At 38.5% G+C, this 22,562-nt stretch overlaps 2 protein-coding genes across 2 annotated transcripts; both read left to right on the top strand.

The window, feature by feature from the left end:
• Window positions 1–9,844: 9,844 nt before the first annotated feature.
• On the top strand, window positions 9,845–20,354 carry LOC138356805 (calphotin-like). Its single transcript, XM_069313126.1, has 4 exons — window positions 9,845–10,025; window positions 18,384–18,583; window positions 18,739–19,021; window positions 19,123–20,354. The coding sequence occupies exons 1-4, from the start codon at window positions 9,845–9,847 to the stop codon at window positions 20,352–20,354; spliced, it is 1,896 nt and encodes a 631-aa protein (XP_069169227.1).
• A 411-nt stretch (window positions 20,355–20,765) lies between these two features.
• Window positions 20,766–21,995, top strand: LOC138356804 (uncharacterized). Its single transcript, XM_069313125.1, has one exon. The coding sequence runs from the start codon at window positions 20,766–20,768 to the stop codon at window positions 21,993–21,995; it is 1,230 nt and encodes a 409-aa protein (XP_069169226.1).
• The last annotated feature ends 567 nt before the right edge of the window (window positions 21,996–22,562 follow it).

Below are 22,562 nucleotides of genomic sequence, written 5' to 3'. Positions count from 1 at the left end.
CTATTCTGTTCTCTCTCCCTGAGAGTCTAGTTTCTAACCAAACAAGGTTAGATGCCAGACTTTTGGGGCTAGCCTCTTGCAACTCTGTATAGTGAGTGTTGATTTTTAGTCATGTAGGGTGGGCAGGGTCGGCCCCTTTGCCTCCCTTGAAGGAGCCTCGGCCTCCACACCCCTATCCAAAAGTCTATATAAATGTTCAGCCAAAAGTACGTAGAATTTAGCATTCATTTAAATATTTGTGTATTCATGCATTAACATGCAAAACGAATGTTCAGGCGACCGATTTGCATTCTCGGTACGACCTTTCGATTATGGTGATGTAGATAATGTGTAGTGAAAATAATTGTATTCATAGCGGGATATGTGTTGAAGAAGAGGCGAAGCTTGTAAGTTGAGATGGTTATGGCACGAAAATGTTTGCAGTGATGAAGACAGTGTTGTAAAAACTGTTAAAATGATGTGGGGGAGATGTGGAAGGTGTGTGACAAGGATGACGCAGAGGGGTATGTCAGAAGAGATGGGAAGAGTATGTGTGGGGGGGGGGGGAGGGGGGAGGATGATGGTTAGGGTAGGTGTGGGGAAGACCTGGGAGAATGTGTGGGAGAGGCCTGGGCACAGGGACTACCCGGGTGTTGCCGGGTACCCCGTCCAGAACCAGAGATAAATGTTTTAGCAATTTCACTGGGCATCACATCCTGATATGTTTATGTTATTAGTTATATGAAATATTTGTTTTGAATATATTTGTGACACAATAGTCCGAAAAATTTCATTTTAAAACAATTCAGTGACAAAGAAAAATATTGGTTTTATGTAGAAATTTTTGTTCAGGTGAGAACAACATATAAATTATTTACCGATTTCATATCCTGAAGCCAACACACACACGCACACATACAAACACACACACATACACACACACACATACACACACACACAGTACCTAAGTACCCTGGAGTACCTAACTACAGTACCGGGAGTACCTAAGCAACAGGACACAGCGAGTCACCGTGAAGGGTGAGGCCTCGGAGTGGCGGGGAGTCACCAGTGGAGTCCCAAAGGGATGAGTCCTTGGACCTTTACTGTTTCGGATATACGTAAATGATCTCCCAAAAGAAATTGATACGTTCGTCTCGAAATTTGCTGATGATGCAAAAATTATGAAGAGGATCAAGACAGAGGAGGATAGTATGAGGCTACAAGAAGACCTAGACAAACTGAAGGAATGGTCCGACAAATGGCTGCTAAAGTACAACCCAAGTAAATGTAAGGTAATGAAACTTGGAGGAGGAACAAGGAGGCCAGTCACTGGATACTGAATGGGAGATGAAGTCCTTCACGAAGCGGAAAGAGAGAAAAATCTAGGAGTTGATATCACGCTAAACCTGTCTCATGAAGCCCACATCAAAAGAATAACATCAGTGGCCTATACGAGGCTGGCTAACATCAGAACTGCTCTCAAAAACCTGTGTAAGGAATCCTTCAGAACCTTGTATACCACATACGTAAGGCCAATCCAATCCGCGCCTCGAGCCCGTATCTAGTCAAGCACAAGACGAGGCTGGAAAAAGTTCAGAGGTATGCCACTAGGCTAGTCCCAGAACTAAGAGGCATGAGTTATGAGGACAGACTAAGAGAACTGCACCTCACGTCACTGGAATACAGAATAGCTAGAGAAGACATGATCACCACATACAAAATTCTTAGGGGAATTAACAGGGGTGGGCAACGATGGATTATTTAACACGGGTGGCACACGCACAAGGGCACACAGGTGGAAGCTGAGTACCCAAATGAGCCACAGAGACATTAGAAAGAACTTTTTCAGTGTCAGAGTAGATAGTAAATGGAATGCACTAGGAAGTGATGTGGTGGAGGCTAACTCTTGACGGTTGAGAGGCGGGACCAAAGAGCTGAAGCTCACTCATATAAGCAAGCACAACAAGGTGAGTACAACTAGATGAGTACACACACACACACACACACACTCAAATTTTTTCAGTGTCAGAGTAGTAGAATATGGAATGCATTAGGCAGTGATGTGGTGGAGGCTGACTCCATACACAGCTTCAAGTGTAGATATGATAGAGCCCAATAGTCTCAGGAAACTGTACACCTGTTGATTGACGGTTGAGAGGCGGGACCAAAGAGCCAGAGCTCAACCCCCGCAAGCACATCTAAGAGAGTACAACTAGGTGAGTACAGTGAGTATACCTTTGATACAGTACTACGTAGATGGGTACTATATAAACTTGAGAGGCTGGCGGGAGTAGACGGAAACGCACTATCATGGGTAAGGAATTACCTAGCAGATAGGTGTCAGTGACACTGAGGGGCGAGGAGTCCGACTGGCATAGTGTAACATACGGGGTGCCTCAAGGATCGTTGCTGGGACCCATTCTATTCCTTATTTATGTAATTACTTGATTACAGGAGTTGAGACTTTTAGGTTGATGTTTGCAGATGATGCAAAACTAATGAAGAGGGTTGAGACAGATGAGGATTGCAAGATTCTCCAGGACGACTTGAACATGTTGAAGAGCTGGTCCGAGAAATGGCTGCATGAGTTCAACACTAACAAGTGCAAGGTGATGGAAATGAGAACAGAAGCCTTGGGACCGAAAGGTCAATACACATAGGAGAGAAACTATCTCCCTGTAACAACTAGAAGAAGAGACCTGGGAGTGGACATAACACTGAACCTAAATCCATAGACTCATATAACGAAAGCCACAACAGAATGATGTCCGCCGCATACGCTGGCAAAAGTTAGAATAAGAGACACTTGAATAAGGGGGACAGTTATCTACAAATTAGCTACCATTAGAATAAATATGTATCAGAAATAATAAAACTCCCAAAATCAAACGAGTGCTGTTATAAAGATTGCCTTTAAGAGTACTTTGAGAAGCTGCCGAAACTTTGGCAGTTGTACATGGTCTTCCAAGGTGGCTATTGAGGTTAATATCAGTTACTGAAGTCTAGATTCCAAACAGCAACCATGAAAAGTAAATATTTAATGTAAATCCGATCACAGATGTTCAAGTATATGCTTAAGTGATGGTAATCGGATGTCTTACCTGGATAACAACAGAGACAGTTGGTTCCCTTGCAGCCCTTTTTGTTTATCAATCCTGTGCAGAGTTTCTTATTGTCGACACAGTGACCACCAAGAACATTGCAGGCGCTCAATGGCTTGCAAGCCTTGACACAGCAGACGCAATTCTTCTTGGAGCAGCCCTTGGCTATCTGGCGCTCCTTCGTCCCGCACTTCTTCTTGCACACGCCCTTGTATTTCTTACACTTCTTTTTGGGTTTCAGTGCACAAGCTGTTAGGAAGATAATTATTACAAACTTATGTTCAATAATACTAAAAGAATATAAATATTTTGCTATCTCAGTATTGGCTTTCATATAAATTTAATCATTGTCTTTATTATTGTTACTATATTTTATTATTGTTTTCTCTAGAGCTATACGGAATGTTATGAAAGTAGGAGCATTATGTGAAAAAACACAAACAATTGCAGTACATAAAATGACGGGAATTAAAACTACAGAATTTTGCATTATTCCAGACTATCAATTCGTAGCCTATCCTCTCTCTATGAACCTGATCATAGATATACAGTCCCTAAATATAAAAGAGCATTGCAGGCGATGAGTCACAATAACGTGGCTGAAGTATGATGACCAGACCACACACTAGAAATTGAAGAGACGACGACGTTTCGGTCCGTCCTGGACCATTCTCAAGTCGATTGTGATGAGGACAGGTAGGAACAGGAATTAAATAGGCAAGAGAGAGCTGAGGAGGAAAGTCAGGTGTAGGGGATAGTAGTAATGAGAACTGCAGCAGGCCTATTGGCCCATACGAGGCAGCTCCTATTATAACCACCGAAGGAGATGGTAATAGGAAAAAGAAGAGGATAGTAAGGGAGCGTAGAAGACAATGAACTGAATGAAATGACAATGAAATGAAGACAATGACAATTCCTGCCTCTACTCTACACAGACGCCGTCTTGTAGAATCGGCTCTTATTAACAATGTACCCAACATGAACTTGAGTCCTGGCTTTGTTGCTGTGGACTCTTCCCTTTCACAGTATATACTCAAATGCTCTAATCTTTCTAACAAACGTGACTTAACATAAGCTTTCCCCCTTCCATTTCTTTCTTTCTCTTTCCCTTTCTTTCTCTCTTCTCCCTTTTTCTGTTCATTGTCTTCTACGCTCCCTTACTATCCTCTTCTTTTTCCTATTACCATCTCCTTCGGTGGTTATAATAGGAGCTGCCTCGTATGGGCCAATAGGCCTGCTGCAGTTCTCATTACTACTATCCCCTACACCTGACTTTCCTCCTCAGCTCTCTCTTGCCTATTTAATTCCTGTCCCTACCTGTCCTCATCACAATCGACTTGAGAATGGTCCAGGACGGACCGAAACGTCGTCGTCTCTTCAATTTCTAGTGTGTGGTCTGGTCATCATAAAAGAGCATTGTCTGAGAAAGCTGATAGAATCGTAACTACATTTGCAGATGTGTCTTGAATGAATACCCTGTGATAGAGGTGACCAATGCACAATATTACATCACTGTTGGTAGATAAGAATATTTATAAGACAGAGGATTTGAGGATAAATAGTAGTGGACCCCAACAGATCCCAAGTAAACAGCAGGGGGACCGAAGAAGTGTACGTAAGGTCAAACATAAAGCTGTAAAGTGGCAAGAAGAATGATTATTAAGGTAAAAAGGAAAGCAGCAACAGTGACAAGTAGAGCGGAAGCAAATGAATGGCCGGCTCTACAATATGCAGCTCGAGCTCTGCTCGTCTCTGCGATCACAATAACCTGCTTGAGAGAGTCCTGGGTATTATACTAGAACATTGTTGTCAGAAGTAAGAGCGCTGAGCTCAGAGGACAGTTTAAGAGATCTGAATCAGACAATACTAGAGTCGAGTCTCTCTCAGTACGTGACTTCCGGAAGGAGAAATTGTCGTAGTGATGTCAAACAACTTTACAAATAAAATACTGTCACAACTACTTACTATAATTGAGAGTCCAGCAAATGGGTCATTATAATTATCTACTTAATGATAATTTTGGTTTCAATATTCTTGTTCCACATTGTATCACTTAACCTAAATTCCTTCTGATAGATCTAGTTTGAGGCCGATGTATATTTCAAATAAATTCATGTTACAGACTTAAAATATATTTTTGAGCAGGTTTTGTATCTCTCCATAGAACAGACATCAGTCATCATATGTATCTGTGCAAATAAAGTTAACTACAAATAAATCTTGAGCAAGTTTCACTTTCAAGTATTAGACTAATAGCTGAGACATCCAGAAAAAGCTAACATCTCTTATCCTAAGCTAATTATTAAAAAGTATTATAATCGCGAAATTATATTACTATCCCACGTATAGTGGAGAGACACACTACACACAGACATCACAATAGCGTGATGCATCATATGAACAAATCCACAAGGGCTATGGCGAGGGTTCGAACCCTCGTCACAGCCCTTGTGGATTTGTTCATAGTGGAGAGATAATGGATAGATGGATTGAATCACCAGGCACAAAATGTAGAGGCAAAAGTTTTATTGTTAAAAGCAACTGTCATGCTAATAACTTCCTGCTCCTTCCATTCCAACAAAATGAACCCATCAAACATTGAAAACAAATAGACACTTACGTAAGAGGCAACACTCGCACGACTTCCCCTTGCACTTGACAGCGACAACTTTAGTCTTGCAGGTCTTTTTCTTCTGACACTTCCCGCCGGCTTGAGTACACTTTTTGTGAGGTTTGCACTTTCTTTTGGAGTCAAAATCGTCACCATGACTCTCACCCGAAGCTGGATAACCTTTCCTCCCGTCAGACTGCTTCCCTTCCTCCTTTACTGCCGGCTCGTCACCTTTCTTACCCGCCTTGGATTTACTTTTCTTGGGCTTTTTATTGTTTTTTTTAGAGTTCTTGCTGTTTTTAACTTTGGTTTTATTCTTCTTGGTATTTTTGTGTTTCTTGCGTTTGTCCTTATTTATGGTTTTAAGGTTTTTCTTAGTTTTTTTGTTAATTTTCATCTGGTTCTTGCTAGCTTTGTTTTGCTTCTTTTTGTGTTTATTCCCCTTTACTTTAATGCCTTTAACTTTCTTAGCTTTCTTCCCATTCATCATATTCCTTTGTTTATTTGACGCAGGCTTCTCATTTTGATTTTTTCGGGGTTTTGTTTTCTTTGAGTTTGTTTTCATTGATTTTTTATTTTTTTTCTGTTTTCGGCCGCCTGTCTTTCGATTTTTGTGTTTCGACTCTTTTAAATTTTTTCTTGATTTCTTCTTTTGTTTTTTCTCTGTAGTAACTTTTCGTCCCTTAACGATCTTTTTGGCAGTGGGAACTTCTTTATCAGTCTTGTCACGTCCCTTAGCAGCCTTCTTGACAGTGAAAACCTTTTTGCCATTCTTGACGCGACCATCTTTCTTCTTCTTCTGCCGCCGTTGTTTGCCACGTTGGAGTTTATCCTTATTCTTGCCTCCGCGATCTTTCTTTCCGCTCTTGGTGCGACTAGTTTTTTTCTTACTCCTGATGGGTTGATCTACACTATTCTTTATGCCTTTCTTGCTTCCTCGACGTTTTTCTCCTTTCCTTTTGATAGAACTTTTCCTCCTCTGCCCTTCATGACGCTTTTGTCCATTCTTGGTGCGAAAACTCGTTTTCTGTTTTTTAGTTCGATGTTTTAACGATTTCTTAACATTTTTAGTTTCTTTTTTCTTGGAAGGAACAGGTTTTCCTCCATTCTTGTCTCGGCGACCTGTTCCTACTTCTTCAATTCTGCCGTGACCAACACTTTTCCCGCCATGTTTGTCAGTACCTGTATCTCTTCTTCTCTGAGTCAGCAGGTCTTGACCATTTACCTCCTGACGATTTGCTACATTTCTTTCCCCATGCACCTGTTCCTGCAGAGTGAAAATACTTTGAACAAAACATATTATATATACATGCCCGAATGCCCGAAACGCTTTGCGTAATAGTGGCTTTAGGCATTGTATGTACTAGCTCTACCTATAAGTCTACCAATCCTTGTAAAAATTTATTGTATGTATGTACCTTACCTAAATAAAATTGTATTGTATTGTATTGTATTGTACACACACATATATATATATATATATATATATATATATATATATATATATATATATATATATATATATATATATATATATATATATATTTATATATATATATATTATATATATATATTATATATATATATATATATATATATATATATATATATATATATATATATATATATATATATATATATATATATATATATATATATATATATATATATCAATCCTTCCACGGAGGAAGAATTGAGACAGGAATTTCCTTAAGTACTTTCGTATTTGATAAAAAATCTTCAGAAGAATGGACTTACATAGATTTATATATAAGGGGAAAAGACGTGAGGTGAAGTACAATGTCATTAATGAGATGAAGAAATATTAATAAGGTATTAGTGAGAAAAATGTGTATCAGTGATCCTACTCAAATCGCCCTTTAACCAATTAATCAAAAATGAATCCAAATTATACAACCACTGCTAATGTTAAAATTATATGATTTTGTAATATGTATTAAAGCAGAATCAATTATGTTCCAATTGAAAATGATTTTACAATTCGTTACTGAAGAAGCGTTCTCCCAATAAATTTGCTGAGAACTTTCTGATATATGAACAAACAAAGCATTATATAATTGGCCATTTCTTACAGAGTGACATGTGACAAAATTCAAAATTTTAAATCTTTAGATGTTCCCCCTACATAGAACCTATTACAGTTTTACTAGGTGTTTTGTAAATGACGCAATTATCATTACGAGGGCTATTTCTAACTAATAATTTTCCAACAGTATTTTCGTAATTAAACTATACATGTATATAAAAAAGTTTCAAAGCCTTGACAATATTTTCGAACCTAGAAAAATATAGTAAACATAATATATTTTTTTGGGTGAATTTTCTCACTACATATAACATTATAATATGTATGACGTTCTTTGTTATGGCAAACTTCGAAAAAACTCGGTGGATAACAAAGCTTGAGATCAATAGAATCAATATTCTTGAACTCTTCATCCAAAATTTTTGGAGTAACAACACGAAGAGCTCTTAGATAGAGGAAAAATAGATTGTTTCACATTGTATCTATGCCCTGAGAAATATTGAACATAACATAAACTATTCGTAGGCTTTCTGTAAATACTGAATTTTAGTGAAAAATCTTCCCTATGAATAAGAATATCTAAGAATGGCAAACATTTGTCAATTTCAGTCTAGATAGTAAATATTATAGAGATGACTTGGTCATCACGTTTAGCTACAAATTCGTCTGAACTTATATTTGCAGGCAATATTTACAAGATATTATCAACATATATATAAATATATATATATAGCCTACATTGCCGACATTACGGATGAAAACGCCCTGATAAAACTGGACTTCAAAAATGCTTTCAATCTGGTTAGAAGGGATGCAGTACTCAGTGCGGTTCATCGCCTTTTTCCTTCCCTCTACCCATTTGTAAACTCATGCATCTAACTCTGCTATTCGGGGAACATGAAATTGAATCACAAGGTGTCCAACAGGGTGACCCCCCCCCCCCTTGCTCCTTTTCTTTTCTTTTTTGCCTAGTCATCAAGGAAGTCACCGATAACCTGTCCAGTGAGCTCAATATTTGGTTTTTGGACGATGGTACTCTAGCCGGCTCCCCAGCCTCACTCTTGGACGACATAAGAATAATTCAGGAGCAAGGAGCAAGCCTAGGCCTCACCCTGAACCCTTCCAAGTGCGAAATAACCTCCACCAACCAGCACATAATAGAGAAAATAAAGGTTGTTTTGCCTGACATTCATACAACCAACCCTGAGGACAGCACACTCCTAGGTGCTCCTCTTGGAAGGAATGCCATCAACGGGGTCCTTGGTAAGAAGATCACTGACCTGAAGAGGATGAACGAGAAGATTGAAGACATCGATGCTCATGATGCACTTTACCTCATCACCAGAGGCTTGTCTCTCCCCAGGCTGACCTACTTTCTAAGATGTTCGCCATCTTTCAACAATATTAAATTAGAAGAGTACAACAGCTTGCTGAAATCAACGCTAGAAAAAGCCCTCAACATTTCCCTCAGCGACTCACAGTGGAAACAGGTCTCCCTTCCTGTCAGACTCGGGGGCCTTGGCATGCGCACAGGAACACAAATTGCTGTACCAGCGTTCCTGTCCTCTTCAGTGGGGTCTGACAACTTGTTGAAGGAAATCCTACCTGAACACCTAGTTCAACAGGCAGGGGTACATGATAAATGGCTCACAAACTGCACAACCAAATGGGTCTCTCTCGCAGGACCAGCACCTCCAACCACCGCCTTTTGAAGCCCATAAGCAATCCAGCTGGAATCGCCCCATTGCCGACCAAGAAGCTGCGACTTTGCTAGAAGCTGCGACAACACCACATGACACTGCCCGACTTAGAGCTGTAGCAGCGCCCCATGCAGGTGACTTCCTATTAGCAACCCCAATATCAGCAACCGGCACCCGTCTCACACCGCAGGCCCTCCGAATTGGCGTGGCTCTCCGCCTCGCTGCCCCAATTCACACCGAATACAGGTGTATTTTCGGCGAGGCAGAGGCCGACAGGTACGGACGGCATGGCCTTCTCTGCTAAAGGACAGGAGGATGGTATGCAAGACACGGCGAGGTTCACGACCATATTAATTGAAGCCTTACCACAGCCGGTTGTCCAGCAGAGAGAGAGCCCCGTTACCTAATGTCCCGCAACTCTGATGAGCCTGTCAGTCGCCCAGACGGAATCACGGTGAACCCCTGGAAGAATGGTAGACAGTTGGTTTGGGACTGCACTTGCGTCTCAACTGAAGTCAACACCTATGTTGACTTCAGTGCTACACAAGCAGGAGGTGCTGCCAATCACCGAGAAGCAGCCAAGTCATGTAAATACAGAGACCTTGAACACCACTACAATTTTGTCCCCATTGCCTCAGAGACACTTGGTGCCTGGGGTAAAAGTGCTGCTAGTTTTTTTTAAGGAGTTGGAGTCCAAGCTAATTGAAACAACTAGAGACCCTAGAGCTGCCAGTTTTATCTTTCAGCGCCTTAGTGTGGCGATCCAGAGAGGAAATGCTCACTGCATCCATGGTTCCTGCCCGCCATCTGAGGAGCTGGAGGAGCTATATAACCTGTGACAAATAGTCTTGAGATGTTACTACTGCTCGGCTTAGACTCGGTTACAAGTATCTCTGGGAATTCTCATTATCTGCTGATGTAGACCTGACCAAATGTAAACTGTGTCAACAAAATTATTCGCACACCCTCCGTCACTATGTGATGGAGTGCGAAAAGATACGTGAATTTAGAGACAATTCTATAACCAATGTTCCAGCGATGTGTCAATATTTCATTCAAAATGATCTGCTACCAGAAATTTTAGCCAAATATCCCCAGTTTGCTAACTGTAGGTAGTAACTGAGTGATTGTAACCTATCCACCGCTGCCCACTGGATGGGGGGCGGTGTGCAGGACAAACATATAAATTTTGACACTAGCTCTCCACATATGTCAGTTGCTTAATTTAGAACCTGTTCTTGAGGTCGATCTCGAACCCATTGTTGATGTGATGACTTATATTGAATTTTGTAACTAGCTCATCAAGATTGTAACTTGCTTAGCTAAATGAATTGTGGGGTTCAGTCCCTGAGCCCATTATGTGCCTCTGTAACCTTTTCCACTACCGCCCACAAGATGGGTATGAGGTGCATAATAAATGAACTAAACTAACTAACCCTGCATGTAACCAATGTTGTAACTTTTGTTTGTGTAATGACATTTTCAAATAAAATTAGATATATACACACATACCAAAAGAATAGGGGTGGTAGGAGAAGAAAATATCAAAGTGTTCAGTGAGGATCCACAAGGTCTTCTCTGAGTACTCTTTATTTTCTTCTCCGAGGCTACGGGTGCCTACAATTGCACCAGAGGTGGTACCCCTTCTTTTATATATATATATATATATATATATATATATATATATATATATATATATATATATATATATATATACATATATATATATATTATATATATATATATATATTTATATATATATATATATATATATATATATAATATAAATATATTATATATATTTAAATATATTATATATATATATATATATATATATATATATATTTATATTATATATATATATATATATATATATATATATATATATATATATATATATATATATATATATATATATATATATTTATATATATATATATATATATATATATATATATATATATATATATATATATATATATATATATATATATATATATATACAGTATGTCGTACCTAGTAGCCAGAACTCACTTCTCAGCCTACTATTCAAGGCCCGATTTGCCTAATATGCCAAGTTTTCCTGAATTAATATATTTAATATAATTTTTTTCTTATGAAATGATAAAGCAACCCTTTTCTCTATGTATGAGGTCAATTTTTTTTATTGGAGTTAAAATTAACGTAGATATATGACCGAACCTAACCAACCCTACCTAACCTAACCTAACCTATATTTATAGGTAAGGTTAGGTTAGGTAGCCAAAAAAAGCTAGGTTAGGTTAGGTTAGGTAGGTTAGGTAGACGAAAAAACATTAATTCATGAAAACTTGGCTTATTAGGCAAATCGGGCCTTGAATAGTAGGCTGAGAAGTGCGTTCTGGCTATTAGGTACGACATATATATATATAATATAAATATATTATATATATTTAAATATATTATATATATATATATATATATATATATATATATATATATATATATATATATATATATATATATATATATATATATATATACTTAGCTGCTACTATCACAAATAATAATTGGTCATATTACATGTGTGAGCGTTGCAACGCTTAAGGCAATTGTGTGCTCAGAACCTGCCACACACCTTAAACACCAGGTCTGAATTTCTTCTAAGATAACCTCTGGTGATTTAGTTATGTTATTAACAGAGCATACCTGGTTCACCAGAGGTTATCTCAGGGGGAGTGAATTGTCCTTGTGTCGCGACAAGACCGCTGCTATAGACGGTCTTAGCTCAACCCGGTCTCTCGTGTAATGTGTATCATTAGAATACGTTACCTTAGAAGACTGGCTTGGGTTTGTGCATTTCTGGTTAGGTTAGTACTTTGTATTTTGTGCGTTGTAGCAAATCAAGAGAACTGGCTGTTCCGCAAGTTCCTGTACTTTATTTCAGCTTTTGAACTTTTCAAGCTTTAGATTTAGGATATTTTCTCATTTTTGTACCTATTACTTTTATTAAAGGTAGTGACATTTGTAAGTACTAAACTCTAAACATTGCTGATGCGTTTTGAAGTGTTTGTCATATGACTCTCCAGCAATTAACTCCAATTCATTCAAAATACAGGCATCATCTTGTTTAATTAACTATGAATATTACTCGTAATTGTTCTTTGTTTATCTTTCCCCTATTCTTTTTTTATCACTACTGCCCAATACACCGGCCTGTGAGGTTCATACCGACAGTACTCTTCATAACATAATATTGCATTTAATGTGGGTTACACGTACGAGATCATACATACCTGCACCAGAAGGAAAATACAGAAGACTAAAGCAGATAAAATTATGCTTTTCATGTTGGAAATGTGCAGCTGATACTGCAGGTGTGATGCAACTCTTGACTCTGCTGTGCAGGAGTACACTGGCGTGTAGCTAAGTGGTCAAGTCCCACCGACAAATGGCAACAACAGGGGTTGGGAGCTCAGTCTCTCCGGTGAATGGCAGCAATTGAGGCTGGGAACGCAGTTCCAGAACGTTCAATGGCTGGCCAACGACGAGATGCACTGACACTGTAGGTACTGTGGGAAGATCTTTTATACTGGATCAGATCATTCATATGCAGATTAGTGGGTTTGATTAACAGGTGTTGTGTTCTGTGACGCAGACGGAACACATAGTACTCCCATCGGTTAGGGCCCTAATTGTTTATTCAGCCCGTTGTTACGATGTAAATATCGTCCAATTTATATGCGTTTACTATATATAAGTAATTTTCGTAATCTATTCCATATGAGCTAACCTATAAAAACAGACTACACATTTTAACAGAAAATGTACATTAGCAATGCTTTAAATTTAAAAAAAAACATTCAGTTTATACGATGTATATCGAATGTTCAAGTACAGCCTCATTTAGTATAAAATCGTTTATATTACTATTTTGACTTAACACTTACTTTCCATGTTAACATACTGTTAGACTGAATAGATTTTATTTATTAACCAACAGCTCCTCAACTTCACATAGAAATTAACAATACATTCTATCATGCTAACTTTTTTCCTTGGAAGCGTTAAAATTAAATAATTTTTCTCAAAACTTTAAAATACGAAATATATTTTTTCGTGTCCTGTTAGTCAATTATCAGTACCGAAGAAGGTTAGCTAAAAACAGTGCTTCTTATCGACAGGTCAGTTTCAGGGTGATCAGAACGTCAACGTACATTACCACATATTTGAAACACGTACTAGATATACATGTGAAGATGCTTTAGTCTCCTGTGTTATATATGTTTTAGTTAAAACGGCTTGAAAGGCCAATTTGAATAATTAATTGAGTATTCCTGACCTTTAATAACCGTGGAGCTAAAAATTCATATACTCACCTAGTGCGTAGATGAGTACGTGAAAATAGGAACTGTTCTCCCTTAAGTTTGTATATTTATTTAATAAACTACATATTACTTTTTAATTAATTTTCAGAATTTAATATCGATTTGCTGAAATTATAATGTGTGGAAAAGAATACATCAGTTGCTCTACAATTTTGTGCACAAGAACACAGCAGCTGCTTTACAATTCCTTCATTGATACGAATTTTAATGAAGCACTTTATCGTTTTCATGCCTATTTTCCAGTTCTCCTTCAAGATTCGCAAGATATATAAATAGAAAATGTGGCCCATTTGTGGATATAATATGGCCAAGATGCTTTTCAGAATACTTTATTAGACTATGCCAATAAATTTTAGTTTAAGATCGGGATAAAAAGAGTTCAGTTGAAAAAAGTACAGACATTTATCAGGATTGAATGTGAGGTTGTATTCTGCACTATATCTTTCTCAAAGTTTTCTTAATTAGCGTAAGGTTTCACATAGGAGATGAAATGAATCCTAGCGCTTTCGTTTTTCTCTCCTATGTGGATAGTTATGCATAACTAAATCATGTGTTTTTGTTATTATTCTTGCATTTATAAATTTTTCAATGAGACTAGAGTCAAGCTCAACAGGGTTTTCTTTCCCCGCTGTTTGTTTTGCCCTGTGATTACTTGTGTTGGTGACATCAATGACTTTACTACAATGGTTTACTACATTAACAGTATTCTCATTTTGATTGTGATCTTTTAGTTGTTAACTGGTAAGATTTGTGAAAACCTACATTAACTAATGATTTGTTATTGCTAATTAGTACATAATTTATATATAAGAAACTTATTGACTTTTGGAAACATATATTATTGATTTGACAACCTTATTTTTAAGAGAGGTTAGACGAAACGGCAATTTAAAAGGTAATTCCTGGTATTTAAGTATATATGAAAAATCTTCATTAATTTATTCAATGAATGCACATATAATTAATGTTGTAATGATGTGACTTGGTGGATATAACGCATGTGAATATCTGGGTTGTGTAATGTCACCAGAGTTATCCAGTACATATGTGACCGAGGTCATGAGAGGGGTCACGAAAATGTTGCTAGATAGGGAACATAGTCCTCCCGAATGGTCACAACGGACAGAAAATGATGTTCTAAATTTCCCGAACCTAGTATAAACTAACGTAACCTAAGACCCACGCATAAAAACAAACGTGAATGTTAGCGAGCCGCTATGATATTTATTACACCATGTATTGTCCGTTGGGAATTTTGACGTCAAACTGCGATGACGTCAAGATTATAGAGAACTGGTTGAGATAAAGGTGTAAATCAAGCGTATATATACCTAATATTTGGGTGTTGGGAGCATGTTTGGGTGTTTGATATAAGAAGAATAACATTCTTTCAGAAAAAAGAGTGAAGTATGTAATTATCAAAAGATAGCTATTTTGATATATAATTAATAACTTTCATTATTATTTCAGAGATAGCAAAGAGTGATAACGAGCAATGCAGACTACTTGAACGTTGTATTGAGGTTTGTGAGATAAGAATGTTAAAAGGTGATTATGGACAGAAGTAATGTTATGAGAGCGGAGAGAAAAGGCATCACTATATATTATATATTTGTAAATATTTAAATGACGGAAATGGTCAAGATAGTTCATACCTGGAGCATGTGAGTGCTAAAACAATTACTTGTTCAAACAAAGTTGAGAGAAGAGTCAGCACAGGAAGGAAAGTGGCTGTGGCAATAGCAAACCTATTTAGTAAAAACAAATAAGAATGGGCACAGCCATAGGTGTGCATAAAAGATTGGTGATGTCAGCTCATATAATAGCGGTAGTGGATGGTAGTGTTCAGTGAATGCTTTTTAGTTTGTTTTCCAGTATTCTCTTGCCGGAGGGTTAACTCCAAGACTTCTCCGTAGTCTTTTAATTTACATGACATAGTCTACGGCGGAAACATCCAACCGTTTCTCTCTTCTGCAGCAGCTAAATTTGTGTCGGGACTCAGATGGTGAGAAAGTTGAATTTGGCAACAAAGAAAGTAGAATTTTAGTTGTTGAGTATTCTTTGGTGCGTTATATGAATAAGGCCTTCTGTTCCAGGGATTTAAGAAATATAATTAAGGTATGATATCCTGACAAAAAGTGAGTGACATAGTAGGTAGAATGGATAATTTATTGTCAGGTAATGGGATCAAGTTCAGTGCCTGCCTCTCAATATTTGGAAACGATATTTGCCGAGGTAGGAGGGAGTTCTTGATAAAAAAAAATAATATTAAATTATCAATAAACCAGGTGCTCTGAAAAGTGGGTTAACCTCCTGGTGAACATGTATACAAACGATAAGATCAACAATGTTACCTTTACTCAGATTGGTCACGCAGCCGGTGTTAGGTCACGCCTCCTGGACAACGTGGCTGCTTTGGGAGGCGTTCAATGTGCGGTTTCCACTGGATATGTTCCCGGGCAAATATGTACACTGATTTCGTGTTACTGTAGTTGTTGTTTTTGTTTGTATTCTTGGCTTGTTGGGTGCTGTGCGAAGTGTCTTGTTATGTTTCTTGATGTACTTTATGTTGTGTTTTATTCTCGGTCCTTCAGGCCAGTGCATGTATATTGTTGTGTTTGTACCTGTTTGTTTTCTGGTTTGCGTGGTTTGCTTGTTTATTTTGGCCTCGCCCTTTGTTTGTTGCGGGGTGGATGGTTTGGTGTGAGTGTTTTTATTCCTGTATTGTTTCTGTGCTGTACGTTTGCACTGGTGTTTTCATATTGCTTTACCTGTTGTACGTGTTTGTTCTTTATGTTTTGTTTGGTATGTATTGTGATTGTCCTGTTGTGTTTCCTGTTATGCCTCTTGATGTATGTTTTATTTTATGAAGGTTTTGTTTTGTGATGTTACTGTGCTTGCTTGTTTGCCATTGTATTATGTTTTGTGCCTTGATGTATGCAGTATTTTTCTATGCATTTATCGTGTTTGTGTTTTGTTGTGCTGTGCTGTGAGCCCTTCTGGCCGGTGGTCTATTGTTTTAATTTGTTCTGTTCTGTTTTCTGTGTTGTTTTTATTGTATTTAATTTGCATGCTTTGCATGTAAAAAAAAAAAAAAAAAAAAAAAAAAAATTGGACGGTCGGGGATGGAACGCCAACCTGCGTGCAGCATGAAAGGCGCATACCTCGCTAAAAAGAGGAGGTCCGGAAACTGTAGTTTGCGCGAGCACATATACACGAGTACAAACATTCGGGATAATTAAACACAAGCTTGTACTGTCAACTTTACTTTGTAACAATTTTGTTAATACTTAGTGCAGCACTCAAATGGCCAACACAGGGCCAGAATATTGTGTCCTATAGCTATGTATCAACGTAAATATACATTTATATATTTACCTTCATTAATAAATAACACTGGGCAAAGGGTAAGACAAATATATAATTTTCAGCAATCTCTTCGTTATTAATATTCAAGAAACAATTTGAAGCTTAGTTGTACTATGCTCTAAACTTAGTTTATTTTTGTATTTTTGTTAATATGTGTATTGCTAAAACATGGTAGCTTAAAAATTGACATGACAGTATAACTATGTCTCTCTAATCAGCTTGATAAACCATTGTTCAGCAGCTGAACATACAATAAACTTGAACGGAAGCTTTCAGTATCTGAAAGTTGGGTGGGTGTGCAGCAAGACTAGTAACTGTGTGACTCACTATAGATATAAAGTGCCTCGTATAGTGACTGTTGTGAGCCTCTTGTAATGTCACTTAATTGTGACACCTCTTTGTGTCACTTGTGACACAAAGATTATTGATGTGTGTAATTGTGTGGGTGATTAGATATGTATGTGTATGTATATGTGTATACGTATATATATATATATATATATATATATATATATATATATATATATATATATATATATATATATAAATATATATATATATATATATATATATATATATATATATATATATATATATATATATATATATATATATATATATATATATATATATATATATATATATATATGTACATGTATGTATGAGGGTGTGTACATGTGAATACAACATTGATAATTTTGTAACTAGCGTCAAAAATTGTTATTTACTTAGCTAAACGAACTAGAGGGTTCAGTTCCTGAACCGATTATGTGCCTCTGTAATCCTTTACATCACCGCCCACGGGATGGGTATAAGGTGCATAATAAAGAAAGAAATTGAATTGAATTGATTCAGTATCTGTACAGCATTTCAATACTGCTTAATCGACTGTTTCCGTTGATCTCTTGACTTTGCCATTAACATGCCGCTCCGTTATTATGAGCGCGAGGTGCTGGATTATCAGACCAAGCTGTGTCTCAGACCACCTGGTTGTTGAAGCCACAGTATTTAAAACAGTTATTGTAACTAAAGTTGCTGTTGCCAGAGTATTTATGACTATTGTACTGCTCAAGGTTGTAGATGTTTTCGTAGTTACAGCTGTTGTTGGAGGCGTGGTAATCATAACTGTTGTTCCCGAGGTCTTGGTAGCAACGATAGCTCTAATTATTGTTGCTCAATTTAAATGGCAGTGAAAGTTATGTCTTGTAGTTCCCGAGGTTGTTGTAGTCATGATAGTTATAGCTGGTGTTGTACCCGAGATCGATGTAGCCATGGAAGTTATATTTGTTGTTGGACACGAGGTTGTTGTAGTCGTTGTAGTTATAGTTGTTGTGCTCGAGGTTTCTGTAGCCATTGAAGTTATAACTGATGTTGTAGCCATGATAATTATAGCTATTGTTGTAGCCATGGTAGTTATAATTATAGTAGTACCCGAGAATGTTGTACCCATGGTAGTTATAGCTGTTGTAATGGTAGTTATAAATATAGTTGTATCCAAGGTATTTATAGCTGTTGTAACTGGGGTTGTTTCTATGTTATTTATATAGCTGTTGTAGTACCCAAGGTTGTTGTTGCTATGGTAGTTATAGCTGTTGTTGTACCCGAGGTTGCTGTTGCTATGGTAGTTATAGCTGTTGTAGTACCCGAGGTTGCTGTTGCTATGGTAGTTATAGCTGTTGTTGCACCCGAGGTTGTTGTTGCTATGGTAGTTATAGCTGTTGTTGTACCCGAGGTTGTTGTTGCTATGGTAGTTATAGCTGTTGTTGCACCCGAGGTTGTTGCTGCTATGGTAGTTATAGCTGTTGTTGCACCCGAGGTTGTTGAGCCTGATGCTGATATGTCCTCCCGCCTGTAATCACTTGATGGCTGTTGTTGTTCGTGTGTCTGTATTATCTTCCAGTAGCTTAGGCTGTAGTTGATGTAGTACTGGTAGTTGATGTATCGGTAGTCGATGTGCTGGAAGTTGATGTGTCGGTAGTCGATGTGCTGGTAGTTGATGTATCGGTAGTCGATGTGCTGGTAGTTGATGTGTCGGTAGTCGATGTGCTGGTAGTTGATGTGTCGGTAGTCGATGTGCTGGTAGTTGATGTATCGGTAGTCGATGTGCTGGTAGTTGATGTATCGGTAGTCGATGTGCTGGTAGTTGATGTATCGGTAGTCGATGTGCTGGTAGTTGATGTATCGGTAGTCGATGCGCTGGTAGTTGATGTATCGGTAGTCGATGCGCTGGTAGTTGATGTAGTACTGGTAGTTGATGTATCGGTAGTCGATGTGGTGGTAGTTGATGTGTCGGTAGTCGATGTGCTGGTAGTTGATGTATCGGTAGTTGATGTGTCGGTAGTCGATGTGCTGGTAGTTGATGTGTCGGTAGTCGATGTGCTGGTAGATGATGTATCGGTAGTCGATGTGCTGGTAGTTGATGTATCGGTAGTCGATGCGCTGGTAGTTGATGTATCGGTAGTCGATGCGCTGGTAGTTGATGTATCGGTAGTCGATGTGCTGGTAATTGAAGTACTGGTAGTTGATGTACTGGTAGTTGATGTATCGGTAGGCGATGTGCTGGTAGTTGATGTACTGGTAGTCGATGTGCTGGTAATTGATGTACTGGTAGTTGATGTATCGGTAGTTGATGTATCGGTAGGTGATGTGCTGGTAGTTGATGTACTGGTAGTTGATGTGCTGGTAGTTGAGGTGCTGGTAGTTGATGTACTCGTAGTTGATATTGTGCTAGCAGTCGATGTTGTAATAGCAGTTGATATTGTAGTAGTTGTTAAGGTTGTAGTAGACATTGAACCAGTGGTAGACGTCGTTGAAGTAGTAAATATTGTTGAGCCAGTAGTAGTAGATGTTGCTGAAGCAGAAGTTGATGTTGTTAAAGATGTAGTAGAAGTGGTTGCTGCACCTGATGGACTAGTTGATGTTCCCAACGAGGTTGAGCTAGTGGAAGTTACCGGGGTTGTTCCTGGACCTAAACTGGTTGTAGATGTTGTTCCAGATGAAGATACTCCCGAAGTAGACGTTGATGAATCTGTCGTAGAGCTCGAGGTCGTTGAGGAACCTGTTATCGCTGAGGTCGTCGTTGTACTGACTCCAGCAGTTGGCAGCGTTGGCGGCAGTGTTTGTACAAGCACTGTGATTCCTCCCAGTGAGCTGATCTCCTGTTCTAATGTCTTTAGTTGATTTATTATATTATTTCCAAGCACTTCTGCAGCGGTGATGGCAGCGTGAACGCTGGTAAAAGCTGATTGCACAGCTGATTGAAGGGTTGCATCGACGGTCGAGGTCCCTATGGATTGCTTTATTTGATTTAACGTATTCACCGCTGCAATTATTTGCGGGATAAGACTTTCTAAAGTAACAAAGTCATGCTGATTTATTGCTGCTGTACAGTTGTCGATCACACTTTGAATGTCCTGTACGTCAGTTAGGGAACTACGCTTCTTCCGTCTCCCAAGTAGTGTGTTAATTGCAGCTGAAATATTAGCAATTTGAGCCTGGATGGTTCGCAGATGCGTAATCGTATTAATTGTGGTATTTAAGTTAGAGAGCAGTTGGTTGAGTTGTACATAGAGAGAAGCAAGTGTTGCATTTATGGTTGTTGTTGAGTTTGCTGCAGTAGTTGTCGTACTGGACTGTGTGGTTATTGTATTTGATCCTGTCGTTGTTGTACTTGATCCTGTGGTTGTTGTACTTGATCCTGTCGTTGTTGTACTTGATCCTGTTGTTGTTGTACTTGATCCTGTCGTTGTTGTACTTGATCCTGTTGTTGTTGTATTTGATCCTGTCGTTGTTGTACTTGATCCTGTCGTTGTTGTACTTGATCCTGTCGTTGTTGTACTTGATCCTGTCGTTGTTGTATTTGATCCTGTCGTTGTTGTATTTGATCCTGAGGTTGTGCTTGATGCCGAAATAGTCGAGCTTAATCCTGTTATTGTACTTGATATTGAAGAAGCAGTGTTTGATCCTGAAGATGTGGTGTTTGATCCAGATGATGTGGTGTTTGATCCTGAAGATGTGGTGTTTGATACTGAAGATGTGGTGTTTGATCCAGATGATGTGATGTTTGATCCAGAGGATGTGGTGTTTGATCCAGATGATGTGGTGTTTGATCCTGAAGATGTGGTGTTTGATACTGAAGATGTGGTGTTTGATCCAGAGGATGTGGTGTTTGATCCTGAAGATGTGGTGTTTGATCCAGATGATGTGGTGCTTGATCCAGATGATGTGATGTTTGATCCAGATGATGTGGTGTTTGATCCAGAGGGTGTGGTGTTTGATCCTGAAGATGTGGTGTTTGATCCTGAAGATGTGGTGTTTGATCCTGAAGATGTGGTGTTTGATCCTGAAGATGTGGTGTTTGATCCAGAGGATGTGGTGTTTGATCCTGAAGATGTGGTGTTTGATCCAGAGGGTGTGGTATTTGATCCAGATGATGTGGTGTTTGATCCAGATGATGTGGTGTTTGATCCAGAGGGTGTGGTGTTTGATCCTGAAGATGTGGTGTTTGATCCTGAAGATGTGGTGTTTGATCCAGAGGATGTGGTGTTTGATCCAGAGGATGTGGTGTTTGATCCAGAGGATGTGGTGTTTGATCCTGAAGATGTGGTGTTTGATCCAGAGGATGTGGTGTTTGATCCTGAAGATGTGGTGTTTGATCCAGAGGGTGTGGTGTTTGATCCAGATGATGTGGTGTTTGATCCTGGGAGAGTTCCGGTTGGGTTTGAGGTCGCGAGTGTCGTCGATACTAAAATTTTAAAGAATATTACAATATTAGATATTTATCATCTAGAAAAATCGTCAGTCAAGAAAGCCTCATGGTGAGACAGTTAATTTCAGTAACACGATCGACAACGCTAAGTTCGTTGTTGATCGTGTTACTGAAATTAGCTATCAAATTGGTAAAGATTTCTTAGGCTAATTCATCTTAACCCTTGCACTAAAACCCTCAAGAATTTCTTTATTGAAGGTCAACATTGTTCCAAATGAATAACTAGAACTGGAACTGAACTCAGAACGTATCATATTTATAATTTGTACCAAGAGAGACCACAACGGACACTCTCCTGCACCGTGGGAGATTACTCCCTTTCCAACTTTAATCCCTCCCTTTCGACCCAAGAAGCAAATCAGAGATCAGCCCAAGCCTCGTCTTGAGGCAAAGCTTAACGCCTTAAACCATATTGATGCTCTGTCCACAGAGCATTCTCTCTCTCAAATCATTATACAGTGATGGTTCCGTACACCGCACCACTGGCGCAGGTGGAAGTGCAGTTGTCCTGACAATGGGCGATGGCTTTTATTTTGAGTGGGGACGTCCGTATAAACAACTGGTCCTCTATCCTTCAGATCGAACTATTTGCCTTGCTTCTTGCACTGAAATGTGTAAAA

Source organism: Procambarus clarkii, chromosome 74 (genome assembly GCF_040958095.1).
Source record: "Procambarus clarkii isolate CNS0578487 chromosome 74, FALCON_Pclarkii_2.0, whole genome shotgun sequence".
Classification (NCBI taxonomy): Eukaryota; Metazoa; Arthropoda; class Malacostraca; order Decapoda; family Cambaridae; genus Procambarus; species Procambarus clarkii.
Note: the sequence above shows the minus strand (reverse complement) of the source record. Positions and strands in the feature narration are given on the sequence as shown.